The following is a 13,200-nucleotide window of genomic DNA, read 5'->3' as shown; positions in this document are numbered from 1 at the left end:
CTCACGCTGCCCCCGCTACTTCCTGTTTCCGCCGCACCGGCGTCACCCAACCGACCTGTAGGAGTCGCTGTCCACAACGTCCAATCCCCACCCACCGGCTTTCCCACCCTCTAACACTGCCAATTGTGTTAGTATGACGGCCGGCCAAGCCGGTAGCAACGCAGAGAGCTGGGCTCGATACCAATTCCCCTTAGCCTTTACTTTTATTTTATAAACAAGATTGAAAATGGCTGTACATTTTATTTTTTATTTTGTATATCAGGTTTGGGATTGAGCTGGTGAACCCATCGACTGACCAAGAAGGCTTAATGCAATTGGATGAGGCGGACTTCCCCCTGTCCGAGGGCTTCCAATGGGAATGTGACTTCCCCTTCTCCGAAGGTGAGCCCCCACCGACACCCCCGCATCCTCATCTCCCTCCGGCCCACACGCCGGCAGCTGAGGATTCCATGGCAGAGAGCCGGTCCGGGTCCAGGGTGCAGCACACGGAGCAGGACACGGAGCAGCACACGGAGCAGGACACAGAGCAGCACACGGAGCAGCACACGGAGCAGGACACGGAGCAGCACACGGAGCAGGACACGGAGCAGCACACGGAGCAGCCCGGGACCAGCTCCCCGGCGGAGGCCAGGAGCTCCCGGAGCAAGACGGCGGTCGCTGTGAAAATGGAGGCATACTACTCTCAGGAAGACCCTTCTGGATGTGCGGGAGGAAACTACAGCTCTGGCAGTAACAAGAAGAGGAAAGTGAAGAAACGCAAAGCGGTAAGACAAAGAGTTATGGTTCTGTGTCGCCAACAAAAAGAATCGCCCACAATGATGTTACTTGTTACTATTAGGAGGCTCTATCTGAAATGGGCACACAATGCCAAGAGAGGGAACGCGTTCAAAATTCAAACATTTGGACTAAGAAAATCAATGACTGAATTTTTGTAGAATCACAAAAGATGAAATCACAGCTGCTACTAGCTGGTAGACCCAACCTCTACTGTGCTCAACCCCCTAGTATGAGGTTAGGTGAAAATACCATTGGTCAGAAAATAAATGCTCATCAATTGGCCGTGATGTAATGTTAAGACGTGAAATTACTTAGTTGGTTTTGTTATGACACTACCTTGGTCGCTCAGATGGCACAAAGTTGCAATATTCAGTCAATCATCTATAAAGTGCAATGTTTATAATATTTCAAATATATTTCCTCAAACTGAGGTACACAATCTGACACATGATTGCATTTGCAGGTAAACCCATAGGAACCCTGAAAATGTGAAATGTTCACCTGAAAATGCAATTGCGTGTCAGATTTCGTTGCTCAGTTTGAGGAAAATATTGTAAACATTGCACTTTACAAACGATCAACTGAATATTGCCACTTTGTGCCATCGTCGCAACAAAGGTAGTGTCATAACAAAGCCAACAAAGTAACTAATTTCACGTCTTTACATTACATGGCGCCCAATTGGTGAGCATTTGTTTTCTGGCCTATAGTATTTACAGTATTTTCACCCAATCTCATACTATGGGGTTGAGCACAGTAGAGGTTGGGTCTACCAGCCGGTAGCAACTGTGATTTCATTTTTTGTGATTCTACAAAATTCAGTCATTGACTTTAATGTTTGAATTTTGAATGTGTTTTCTCTCTTGGGATTGTGTGCTGATTTCAGATGGAGCCTCCCAACAGTAACTGAAATTAATTTAGGTATTGAATGAGATCAGATAAGAAATTGTGATTCATCGATATTTGAATCGTAGCCCTAAAGTCCAATGCACACGGCGGGCGACCGACATCGCCTGGCGATGCAATCGTCTGTCGCTCAACGACAATCGCTTACCACCCCACACCAGAGCCGACCGTTCACAGGTATAATAAGCTCCGTTTAATCTCCACCGGGAGATTTTGGAGGACAGACCGGTAGGGCTGACCCCTATTAATCGATTAGTCGACTAATCGGTCGAAAGGAGCCGTAGTCGACTGGCCAACCTCTTAGTCGAATATAATAAAAAAATAAATAAAATTTATTATAATTTTTTTTGTCATTCTTTCCAAAAGAAAAGAGGCCTAGAAGCGTGGCTAACGCTAATGGCACGCATACCAGAGGCTAACTGCCTACGAAAACAGGCACAGAGGCACTGAAAGAGGATTTCACCCATCTAATGAACACACTAGACTAGACAAATATCAAGATGTATCCATCAGTGGACCAATTGCATGCTTTTTCAGAGCACAAGAAGCCTTCAGTCGACTCCTTCAGACATTAACCACCCCCCACAGCCCAAATGGAATGATAAAAAAGTTTAAAAATATTATCCTTTTTTTCGACAAATTTTGGCCAATCCTAGTCGACCATCCAAATCCTTAGTCAGGGACAGCCCTACAGACCGGACGTTAGGTTGTCGTGAAGCGAGCATATTAGCAGGTAGCTGTGTTGTGCATTACGAGGGAAGTAAAACCCATGTAAAACCCATATTGAGCTGGAATTAAACCACCATATACGAATACAACCTCTCCTCATTCTTCCTGACATTACTGCATGACTGAACGCTACAATACGTTCACTACCACCGATTGGACAAGTATTGTTATGCTGAGAGAGAATGTTTTTTCACGGAAGACGCAAACTGTCTGTTCTCAACCATCATTTTCTTTCTTAACACTTTAATCGCCAAAAACGCCGTAGGACGTCTTTCCCCGCCATGCTCATTCTGCCAAAGACGCCGTACCATGTCTTTGATATCAATATTTCAAAAATCTGTGACTCGATAAACAACATGATTTGGACGTATATACTATTATACAACCTGGAAATGGATCGCATATTTCTACATCCCATAATAGGAATATTTCTGTTCCACGCTCATCGCCCAACGCTATGAGGAAGCTACGGTAAGATTCAGCGTTATTCTTTAACGTGTTCGATACTAACTGCTCTAATGATCATATCACCCACACTAGATGAATCAATTCAACGTTGGCCACGGAATTATAAAAGACCCCCCCCCCCCATCCGGTCTAGACCGTATTTTAGTATGAATATGTGAATGAAAAAGGTATAACGTTGCTACACCCTGAACAATAGATATAGGACGTTGAATGGGCCATAGTAATGTCAATTTAGCAATACAATTTAAAAAGTTATAGCCCTGCAAAGAAGGTAAACATCCCCATAGACGAATAGAGCTGGCGTGGGATGGTTTATTCTGAATTTAAGCCTGGCGATCAAAGTGTTAACATACTGTAAGTAGCATGGTAATAATACATAGGTTATTGATCAATGAATGTATTGATAAATTAATGGTGTACAAATGATACACCAGTAGAAGTCATGTTATTTGCTCATTGTCCTTGCTGTGTCGCCTGCCGTCGCCTCAAAAAATAGGATCGAGGTGATTTTTTGCCAGGCGACAGAAATTGCTGCGCGATCGTCGCTTCAAAATCTACTGCCGTGTGGGTTCTCTCATTCATAACAATGGAAGTGATAGAATTCTGTCGGTCGCCTTGCTTAAAAAATCGTCGCCTGGCAAAAATCGCCCGCCGACCACTTAAGAATCGGAAGTGTATCGTTACGACTCCAGTTGACATGTGAGACGACCAATTTGTTTACAGCTACCTCTGTTTATTTTGTCTTTTTTCCTTTTTTTTTTTCTTATCTTTTTTCCCCCTCCTTTTTTCCGATTTTTCTCCCATCCCACTGTTAGTCGTTATGCCAATTCCCAACCCCCTTCCTGGTTGTTGCGCACCCCCCCCTACTGTTGGTCCGGGAGGCCGGAGACTGTCACATGCTTTCCTCCGACGCATGTGCAGCCAGCCAGCCGGCAGCCAGCCTGGCAGCGCAGATTCTCACCGGGAGAGTGTAACGTGTGGAAGGTCACACTACCTTTTAGGGGTGGACGGTATGGTCTAAAATTTATATCACGGTATAATTTGAAGCATAGACGGTAACGGTATATATCACGGTATCAGTGTTTCCGTTAGAATATTTTTTTTTGCCTGATAGGCAGGCTATATAAAGAATGACATCCTCAAGGCATGTAGATTTATAATATTTTAACTTAAAACTAGGCTACTTTTGCGTATAAAGTCATTAGATTCAAAATAAAATAAGTCCCGAGTCCGTGCTGCTCCCATTGCAAACAGCCGGGCTGGATGCTGGATTTTGCTAGAAGCATATGTAGCTGCAGAGCCGCAGAGCCAGCGGCGCTTTCAGGTCTGGTCACAGCTTTCAGCCGTTGGGTGGGGGGGCGCTGTGGGGCGGACCTGACCTGAAAGCGCCGCTGGCTCTGCGGCTCTGCGGCTCTGCAGCTGCATGCTATTCGCAAATCCACTGCTGCCTCCGTCCTCCCGGCTCCCGCTGCAGCCGTCGTTATCATAACACTACACGCATATCATAATGTTTACAGCAAACTGTAGTTGATCACCAGGTATGTTTTATTAACGTAGAATAATTCATATAAGAAAAACGATAGGGACATCTCTTACCTTTCTCCACTGGTTAAAAATGCCAGGAACTGAAATTGAAACTTGCTGTGCGCCGCTGTGATATGTGTTTATTATGAAATGACAATTGCGTGTTGACACGCCCACTGCGCGAAGCCTCCTAAATAACTTTTTCCAGTTTGCACATATCTATTATCTATGACTAATTCTATCTATTTTTAGGGGCAAATGCGATTGAAATAGTCGCGCTGTGGTTACAGTACATGACGTCATTGCTATTTTAGAGCTACTCTACCGGTTACACGGTATAGTCAAAATCCATACCGTAGAGCAAATTAATACCGTTTATACCGTATACCGTTTATACTGTCCACCCCTACTACCTTTCTCCAGATCCTACCCTCGCTGTGCAGGCGCCCCGACCGAACTGTAGGGGTCGCTGTCCACAACGCCCAGGACCCACCCACAGCTTCCCTCCCCCTAACTCAGCCAAACGAGTTAGTATAGCGATCAGTCCAAGCCAAGGCAATGCTGACTCTCCGGGAGTCGAGACCGCAGCCTCTTGCATTGGTGACAAGCACAATCTCCGCTACACCACCTGACCGCCCCTTTTTTCCTTCTTTATCAGGATGGTGAAATGGTGGGTGTATCTAATTTGGATCAAAGTGGAAAAAGTAAAGAAAAAGAAAAGAATGGTGAGCCTGATCTTTTAACATATTTTCTTTATAATGGCTGATCTTGTCTTTCTGATTGCAATCCAACACTGAGCATCTGCAAAAGAAAATTAACAGCATTTAAAAGTTAATTCTATCCGTTTTAAAATGAAAAATAGTGCTTGGGAAAGTACTTGAAAGTCCTAATTTTGCAATGTCTGGGAACCCTGGGTGTAGACCATAACCAGGTGGACCAGCTCTTGTCCGTCTCTCTACAGGAGGAGCAGCTGAACCAGACCTTACAGGATCTCGACTCTTCTCTGATTCAGTCTCGAAATGCTCTACAGGCTGCGTACACTGAGGTCCAGAGACTCTTACTGCTCAAGCAGCAGGTACTGACTTGTCATTATCTAGTTACTAACCACAGATTCAGTCAGCTATATTTTGCATTCATTTAGCTTTGTATGTGGTTTCCATTGTATTCTTAATTTCTTTGCTGTATTTTGCAGTTATTTCTTAGCAATTTCTCGTTTCTATTCTTTGGTTTTCATCGACTTATTTCTGCCTCTGTTTTAGTTTACCGTTGACGTCAACAATCTGAGAGCCAAACGCATTGAGATCCTGCAGGGGATGAAAGGTACAGTAGGATTGTACGCTGACGATACAACACTGTTTTCTAACACTCCACCCAAAATATAAAGCAGATTAATTAAGCTTGTAATCTCTCACATATCCCAAAACTATAGATCTATAGAACTTGACAACAAGGCTAGTTTTAGTGGGAGTCAAACTGGACAATCTAGAGATGGTTGCAGAGAGGAGGATGACAAGTGTTGGATTTCGGGTCCTCAGCTAGTAATCACCTCGTCACCTGTGGCTCCGTGAAGTTTCTGCGTTGTGTTTATCTCTATCTCATTTTACTAGCTGATACCCGATATCTTCCCCCATTGATGCATTCGTCTCAAAAGAATTAAAGACGCACTGGAAACAGGATACCTTTCCTTGGAACGTTATGTTTATTCCCATAAACATACTCTGTACAAGATGGAAACCGTTCTGAAAAGTCTTTGACTGCTATTGAATTCCTTATTTTTTTTTTTTATTATTATTGATCTTTTTCCTCCGATTTTCTCCCATCCCAATGTTAGTCGTTATGCCCAATCCCCTTCCTGGTCGCTGCGCACTTACCCCCCACAGTCGGTCTGGGAGAGTGGAGGCTATCACGTGCTTCCTCCGACACACGTCTAGCCAATCAACCGCTTCTTTTCACCTGGCAGCGCGGACTCTCACTGAGAGGGCGTAGCGTGTGGAAGGATCACACTATCCCACTTAGATCCTATCCGCGCTTAGCAGGCGCCCCGACCGAACTGTAGGAGTCGCTGTTTACAACGACTTGGACCCACCCTGCCAGTTTCTCCCACCCTCTAATACTGCCAATTGTATTAGTGTGAACGGCCAGCCAAGCTGGTGACAACCCCGGAGCTGTGAGCTGGATTCGAACAGGCGAATCCAGCGTCTCCGGGGTTGGTGACGAACGCAATCTCCGCTACGCCACCTGACCGCCCTTGAATTCCTTATTCTAATGATCTCTCTCTCTCTATCAGCCCGGTGGTTGTCGCGGCCTAGTGTTATCCAAAAGCCTTCCCTGTTAGCCTAAGCTAGCTCGTGGCAACCGGAGGGTGGGGGCTACGCGTCAGCTTCCCTTCCCCCACCCAGCTTCTGAGGTCTCTCTGTCTATGTGTCTACGCTTCGTTTCTTAGTCTGGCTCAAACCAGAAGCACTCACAGCTAAGTCGTGACCCAAATTTTTTAACCACTATGATTTATTTAATTTAAATTTTTTGCTGTAATACACAATCTTTCATGCACTGTTAAAAACATGAAATAAACACAACTGTAACTGAGGGGTACAATTCCCTGACTGTATTACTAGATATGATACTTACTACCACTACCTTTGTACTTAATATTCGGCCACCCAGTACACGGCATAAATATATTATGATGAACACTGTCACGTAGATGAAACGGATCCAACACAAATGTACGAATTAGAAATAGGTCTTTATTTCTACACAGCGATGGTGTGTAGAGCAAGCACTTAATCAAATCAATCACATTTATGAATGGAAATAGTATGCACTTTTATGGCAAGAGTATTCGTCGGTATATCAATAGAGAATGTCCAATCTCTGAAGGCGCAGGTGGTACATATACGACCTGGAATAGTTTAAGGAATAACAGCAATGATACTTTAATGATTATATACTGGACACACTAGGGGGGGGTTAATCCGGTCGCTTGTAAGCCGACAGGAGTAGGAGGGGGGGGGGGGGTAGAATCCGGCTGCCTCATCCGGCCAAGGGTATCCCAGGTGAACCCACTGTAGTGCCGTTCAATGCGCCGGCGATCCTTGGACCACAGATGAAAGCAGGTGGACTCTTTGTGGGCCGGCGTCATCCGGTCCACGGAGGAGAGACGTGAAGCGACCTCGTCTTGCAGAGCGTCTCCTCACCTTGCGTCCTCTCCAGGGGGGGGGGTTCCAACACACGGCAGTGTCGGGGGTCTTTATCCATGGAATAATCAATGTATACAAAGCATAATCCGTGCCTGGGAAGGCGGGCTGTCGTCGGTAGAATAATCCGGTATACAGGTCCACTCGCTCGTCGGCTCTGGGGCTCCTCGGGTGCAGCTTCACGTGGGGTCAACCACCCTGGGTAAGCAGCCAGTTCTCTGCCCGAAACGATGGGGTACTGACTACGGTAGTATTCTCACCGCACGAAGCACTATATATTAACAGACTATTATTAGCTTAATAGACTACGTCCAACTCGACGATATAGTGCCAAATATGACTATTCAAATATTAATATACACGATGTCTCAATACCGATGGTAGGCGAACTTGGCCTTACTCCCACACGTGGCGTCGCGGGGAGGCTTTCTATTGGAGGGTAAGAAACTGGACTGAAAAGGAAGTCCTACTTTAGTAGCGCAGTATATATACGCACTATGAACAAATAGTCCCATTAGTGGTGCGGTAGCCAGATTCCTACGCGGAACTAGGACTTGTTCGTACATGTGGAGCGGTACGTTTGAACTGGGTCTGAGGGGTATGGCAGCCTGGCACCAAGGTCTCGACCAATAGTAGAATGGAAACTATTATGGGATGTTCAGTAGGCTAGAATGGATATTCAATGCATATTGTACAAGGAATATACAAGGGATATCAGGGAATATTAGAGAATATACAAATACAATTAAATATATATATATAAATAAATATATATATTCGGTTTAATCTGGCCCTTCACAACAGCCACCCCCTGATTGGTCCCAGACCTAATCAGTTAAACAGAGACAGATTAATCGCGTTGTCTATTTACACATAAGGGTTTGCTGTAGGGGTCAGTCAACTTCACAAAGTCATAGGGTTGTAGGGTCATGGTCATCATCGATTGTGTCTGGGAGTCGAGGCAGTTCTATGAGCCTCGCCACGGGACGGGTGTAAGTGCGACCCTGGACGAGCACTTCAGCTGCTCGGACCTTGCCGTCGGCACCGGTGATCACTTTGCTTACGCGGCCGGCCGGCCACATAGCTCTGGGCAGTGATTGATCAATAATCATGACGACTGTTCCTTCTGTCAAATTGTCTCTCTCCTTTACCCACTTCTGGCGGGTCTGTAGAGACGGTAGGTAGTGCAGTAGGAAACTGTTCCAAAACTTGTCGGCTAATACTTGGCTGTACCTCCACATTCGTCGGCCGTTCGCTTCTTCAGGCCGGTACATTGTCTGGGGTAATGCAGGATCTAGCCGCCCCATCAGGAGTGTGTTGGGGGTAACTGGGTCGATATCCGCCACATCACTGGAGACATATCCGAGGGGCTTCGAGTTAAGTACTCCCTCAATCTCCGTGAGGACTGTCATTAGGACTTCTTCCGCCACAGTCTGGGCCCCAAGTACTGCGTACAGGGCTGTCTTTATGGAGCGCACTTCTCGTTCCCAAGTGCCACCGAAGTGGGGTGCGTTTGGGGGGTTGAATTCGAAATCAACCTGTGCTGGAGCGAGGTGGGTCTTAAGTTCTGGGCCCATAGCTTGGAAGCTCTCTCTCAGCTCTCTTTCGCCGCCTTTGAAGTTTGTCCCATGATCGGACAATAGGGTAGACGGTCTTCCTTTCCGTGATGTGAATCTACGGAAGGCCATAAGGAATGAGTCTGTGCTCATGGTCGGGAGAAGCTCGATGTGTATCGCTCTGGTGGTCATGCATTTGAATACAATACCCCACCGCTTCTCGGTTCCTCTTCCTTTCTTTATGTGCAGCGGGCCAAAGCAGTCCATACCCGTTGAGTGGAATGGCTTGTCACCGATTCGGAGGCGACATGGAGGAAGGTCAGCCATCCTTGGTATGCTGGGCTGCGCGCGCCACTTGCGGCAGTCTAGACATGTTTGCTGGAAGCGTCGTACCGCCTCTCTTCCTTGTAGGATCCAGTAACGACGTCTGATTTCCGCGAAGACTCTTTCTGCTCCTGCGTGATGTACATCCTCATCGTATTTCTTTATAATCAGCTCTGTGACCTTGTGTCGGCTGTTCAATACGATCGGGTATTTAATGTCATCCGGTAGATTGGGGGCTCTGCGTAGGCGACCACCCACTCTGATGAGGGTATGAGCGTCGCTCTCGGGGGCCAGATGAATTAATCTGCTGTCGGATGGGACGGGCTTTCCTCCCTGTAGACAGGCCAATTCATCGGGGAACGAGTCTCTCTGGGCTTGCTGCAGTAGAAGCAATTCTGCTTCCTCGTAGTTAGCTGCTGACATATCAGCGGGGGACTTGCACTCCGGGTGGTACCGCAGGAATGTTCTTTGTTGTGCACTCTCTATGGACGTGCAATCGTCTATGTTAGGGTCGGTGGAGGCTACGGTGCTCAATCCACAGAACACAGACTTCTTATTTTCCACCTCCTCTGGACTTGCTTCCCTCGGGATAGGCATGGGCCACTGTCCTTCCGGGAGTCTTAGGAATGCGGGGCCGTCACTGTAGACATTGCGACGGGTGAGGTCATCCAGGGGCATCCCCCGGGTGATGACGTCAGCTGGGTTCTGTTCTGTATCAACGTAGCGCCACTCTGTTTCTCCGGTTAACTCTTCGGTTAAGTCTTGAATCTCGGTGACTCTGACTCCCACGAAGACTTTGTACTTGCATGAGTCCGATTTGATCCAGGCGAGTACCGTCGTGGAATCTGACCACAGGATTGTTCTAGACACCGGTATGGTGAGCTCACGTTGGATGAGCGTGGCTAGGTGCGCTCCGGCTAGGGCTGCGCAGAGCTCTAGACGTGGGATAGATTGTTGCTTGCGTGGGGCTATTCTCGAGCGGGCGAGGACAAATGCTGTGTAGATCTCTCCCCCCTGGTCTTGGGCCCGCAAGTAGGCTACTGATCCGTATGCGACCTCTGAGGCGTCACTGAAGACGTGTAAGTCCATTTTACATGTCTCTGGCCTCACCGTGGGTGGGAAGTAGCTTCGGCGCATATTAACGCCTGGGAGTGAGTGGAGCTCCATCTCCCACTCTCTCCAGGTGGATGCAAGGTGTGCGGGAATGGGGTCGTCCCAGCCCTGGTCCTTGTCCCACAATGCTCGTACAATCATTTTTGCCCTGGTGGTGTACGGTAGAATACATCCTAGCGGGTCATATTGTCGGGCGAGTGTTGTGTACACACTCCGTCTGGTGGTCGGCGCCGCCGCCGGCCTTCCCTGCTCCGTAGTCAGGGGCTTGTGTCTGTAGTGAAGCGAATCTGTTTTGAATCGCCACACCAATCCCAGGGTCATCTCCTGGGCTTCTCCCGGGATTGTAGCCATCCAGGTCTCGCTGCTGGCTGCCTTGTCCTCGGAGGAGAGGCTGCGCAGTACTTGCGGATCGCTGCTGGCCCACTGCCTGAGATCAAAGCCGCCTTTGATCAATGAGGCGCGGAGTTTAATCAGGAGAGCCTCGGCTTCTTCTTGGGTTGAAAGGCTTTGTAGACAGTTGTCTACGTAGAAGCTGTTCTTTACGCTGTGTCGGACCTCTTCGTCCGCTGCTGGGTCCTCTGCTACATGTTTCTGTAGGGCAAATGTAGCACAGCAGGGGCTGCACGTTGTTCCGAAGGGGAGGACTTCCCATTGGTAGATGGCTGGGTGCTCATCTCCTGGCTTCTCTCTCCATAGGAACCGTAACAGGGGCTTGTCCGCCTCTACTAATCTCACCTGCAGGAACATTCCTTTAATGTCCCCGCTGATGGCCACCTTTTCCTGGCGGAAGCGGAGTAGAACGCAGAGTAGGGAGGGGCCGAGTGTGGGACCGGGCAGTAACTCTTTATTCAGATTTTGGGATCCGATCTGGTAGCTGCAGTTAAATACTATGCGGTCTTTACCGTTGTGATGGACCTTGTGGTGAGGCACGTACCACGATTCAGTGGTCTGGTCAGCCTCTTTAATGTCCATCTTTGTGACGTGTCCCGCTGTGATGAGCTTCTCAATCTCAGCGCGGTATACACTCTCTTGGGCGGGGTTCTTGGCTAAGCGCCGCTCCGTGTTCAGCAGGTACCGTTCTGTGGCGTCTGTCTTGGCGTGGAAAGTAGGCATTCCTTCTCGCCGCAGGAGTGGCGTGGCGTATCTCAACACGCCGTTGACCGGGACTCTCTTGGTCCCTGTCTCGAGGAGGTGAATGGCGTAAATGTCATCTTTAGAGCGAATGTCTTTCTTTCCGTTCTTAAAGGGTATTTGTTCCAAGGTCCATAGCCGATCTACGTGTTGCAGGAGTGCGGTTTCTCCCTCTGTGACTCGGGAGTGGAGACATCTAGTGGCTGTACTTCGGTTGAGAGATTTGGCGAGCGGGCCTTGGAGAGTCCATCCCAAACGGGTCTCGACTGCTGCAGGACAGCCTCGGGGTCCGGTATGAACCCGGTCTATCGGGACAATGAGGTCTGCATGGTCGGAGCCTATCAACAGGGTCGGCATAGCATTGTCTATGAGCGGGATCGGTAACTTGCGCAGATGTGCATATTTCTCCATCAGCTTGGCGACGGGGTATGTGTACCGCGACAGTCCTATTTCTTGGCTGGTGAAAGCGTCTGTAATCTGGTACCGTCGCTCAGGCTGGCCGCTTGCTGCGATAGAGAATGAGACATTCTCGCCCTTTATCGTCTTCAAATCTCGTCTTATTGTCCGAATTGTCATTTGGGTTTCGCTTCCCCGCAGCCCTAGCTGGGCCGCAGCGGAGGCGAGCAGCAGGGTCTTCTCTGACCCGTCATCGAGGACGGCGTAAGTGTCCAGGACTTTATTCTGGTAGCTTAGTGTCACACGCACTACTTTTAGGAGTACTCGGGCTCCACTGCTGCTGGCGGGATCGATGTACATGACGCTCGCTTTGCGGCTGGATGGTGCGGGTGAAGGGCGCCGTCTGTTACTGTCGTGAAGTATGTCCAGATGGGCTCCATCGCACTTGGTGCACCTTTTCTTTAAGCGGCATTCGGCTGCCATGTGTGAGCGCGCACAGCGAAAGCAGCGCTTGTTGGACTTTATCCATTGACTTGCTTCCTCCGCGTTCAGCTTGGGGAGGGAGTCACATTGCGCTAGCCAGTGTTCTTTCTCACAGTAGGGGCACACTATCTTCCACTTCTCCGTTCTGGAGGGGGTACTGTGGCTCCTGCTGCTCGGTACTGACTCCGATTGGTGCATCACGGTCACCGATCTTCTTCCATCATTTAGTCGTCTGGTTCCTTCTCTGGAGCCAGGGGTGCTCCGTCCGAATGTATCTAGCCGTAGGCTGCTGACTTCTCTCGCCAGGAAGTCTGCTAGATCGAGGAGGTTCGGTTCGGGGCCATTCGGGTCTCTGTGGTCCCTCTGCCGCCTAAAGCGCTCCTGACGAGCGGGCGGCAGCTTCTCCAGAATCCTTTCCACATTTGAGTTGGCGTAAAGTTCATGCCTCCCCTTCTCTCTTTGCGCTCCCAACATCCCTACCAGGGACTGCACTCTGATGGACAGGTCGTCCAGTGCTCGATTGTCTATTGCTGGGGGTAAGCGGTCGATGTGTCGGATCTCCTGGATCACGTAATCCCATATGCGCCCATACCTCT

The 13,200-nt window shown here is 48.6% G+C and overlaps 1 protein-coding gene across 1 annotated transcript in view; it reads left to right on the top strand.

Annotated features, from left to right (window-relative positions):
* The window catches only part of LOC311229199 (zinc finger protein 106-like), a 65,855-nt gene that overhangs the window by 26,940 nt on the left and 25,715 nt on the right, over nt 1-13,200 (top strand). Inside the window, exons 7-10 of the mRNA XM_084315268.1 lie at nt 263-764; nt 5,063-5,129; nt 5,325-5,479; nt 5,664-5,724. Coding sequence (XP_084171394.1) covers nt 263-764; nt 5,063-5,129; nt 5,325-5,479; nt 5,664-5,724 — 785 coding nt within the window. The remainder of the gene's footprint in view (nt 1-262; nt 765-5,062; nt 5,130-5,324; nt 5,480-5,663; nt 5,725-13,200) is intronic.

Source organism: Notolepis coatsorum, assembly GCF_963971535.1.
Source record: "Notolepis coatsorum genome assembly, chromosome: 5".
Lineage (NCBI taxonomy): Eukaryota > Metazoa > Chordata > Actinopteri > Aulopiformes > Paralepididae > Notolepis > Notolepis coatsorum.
The sequence above is the reverse complement of the archived record's forward strand: the minus strand, read 5'-3'. Positions and strand labels throughout refer to the sequence as shown.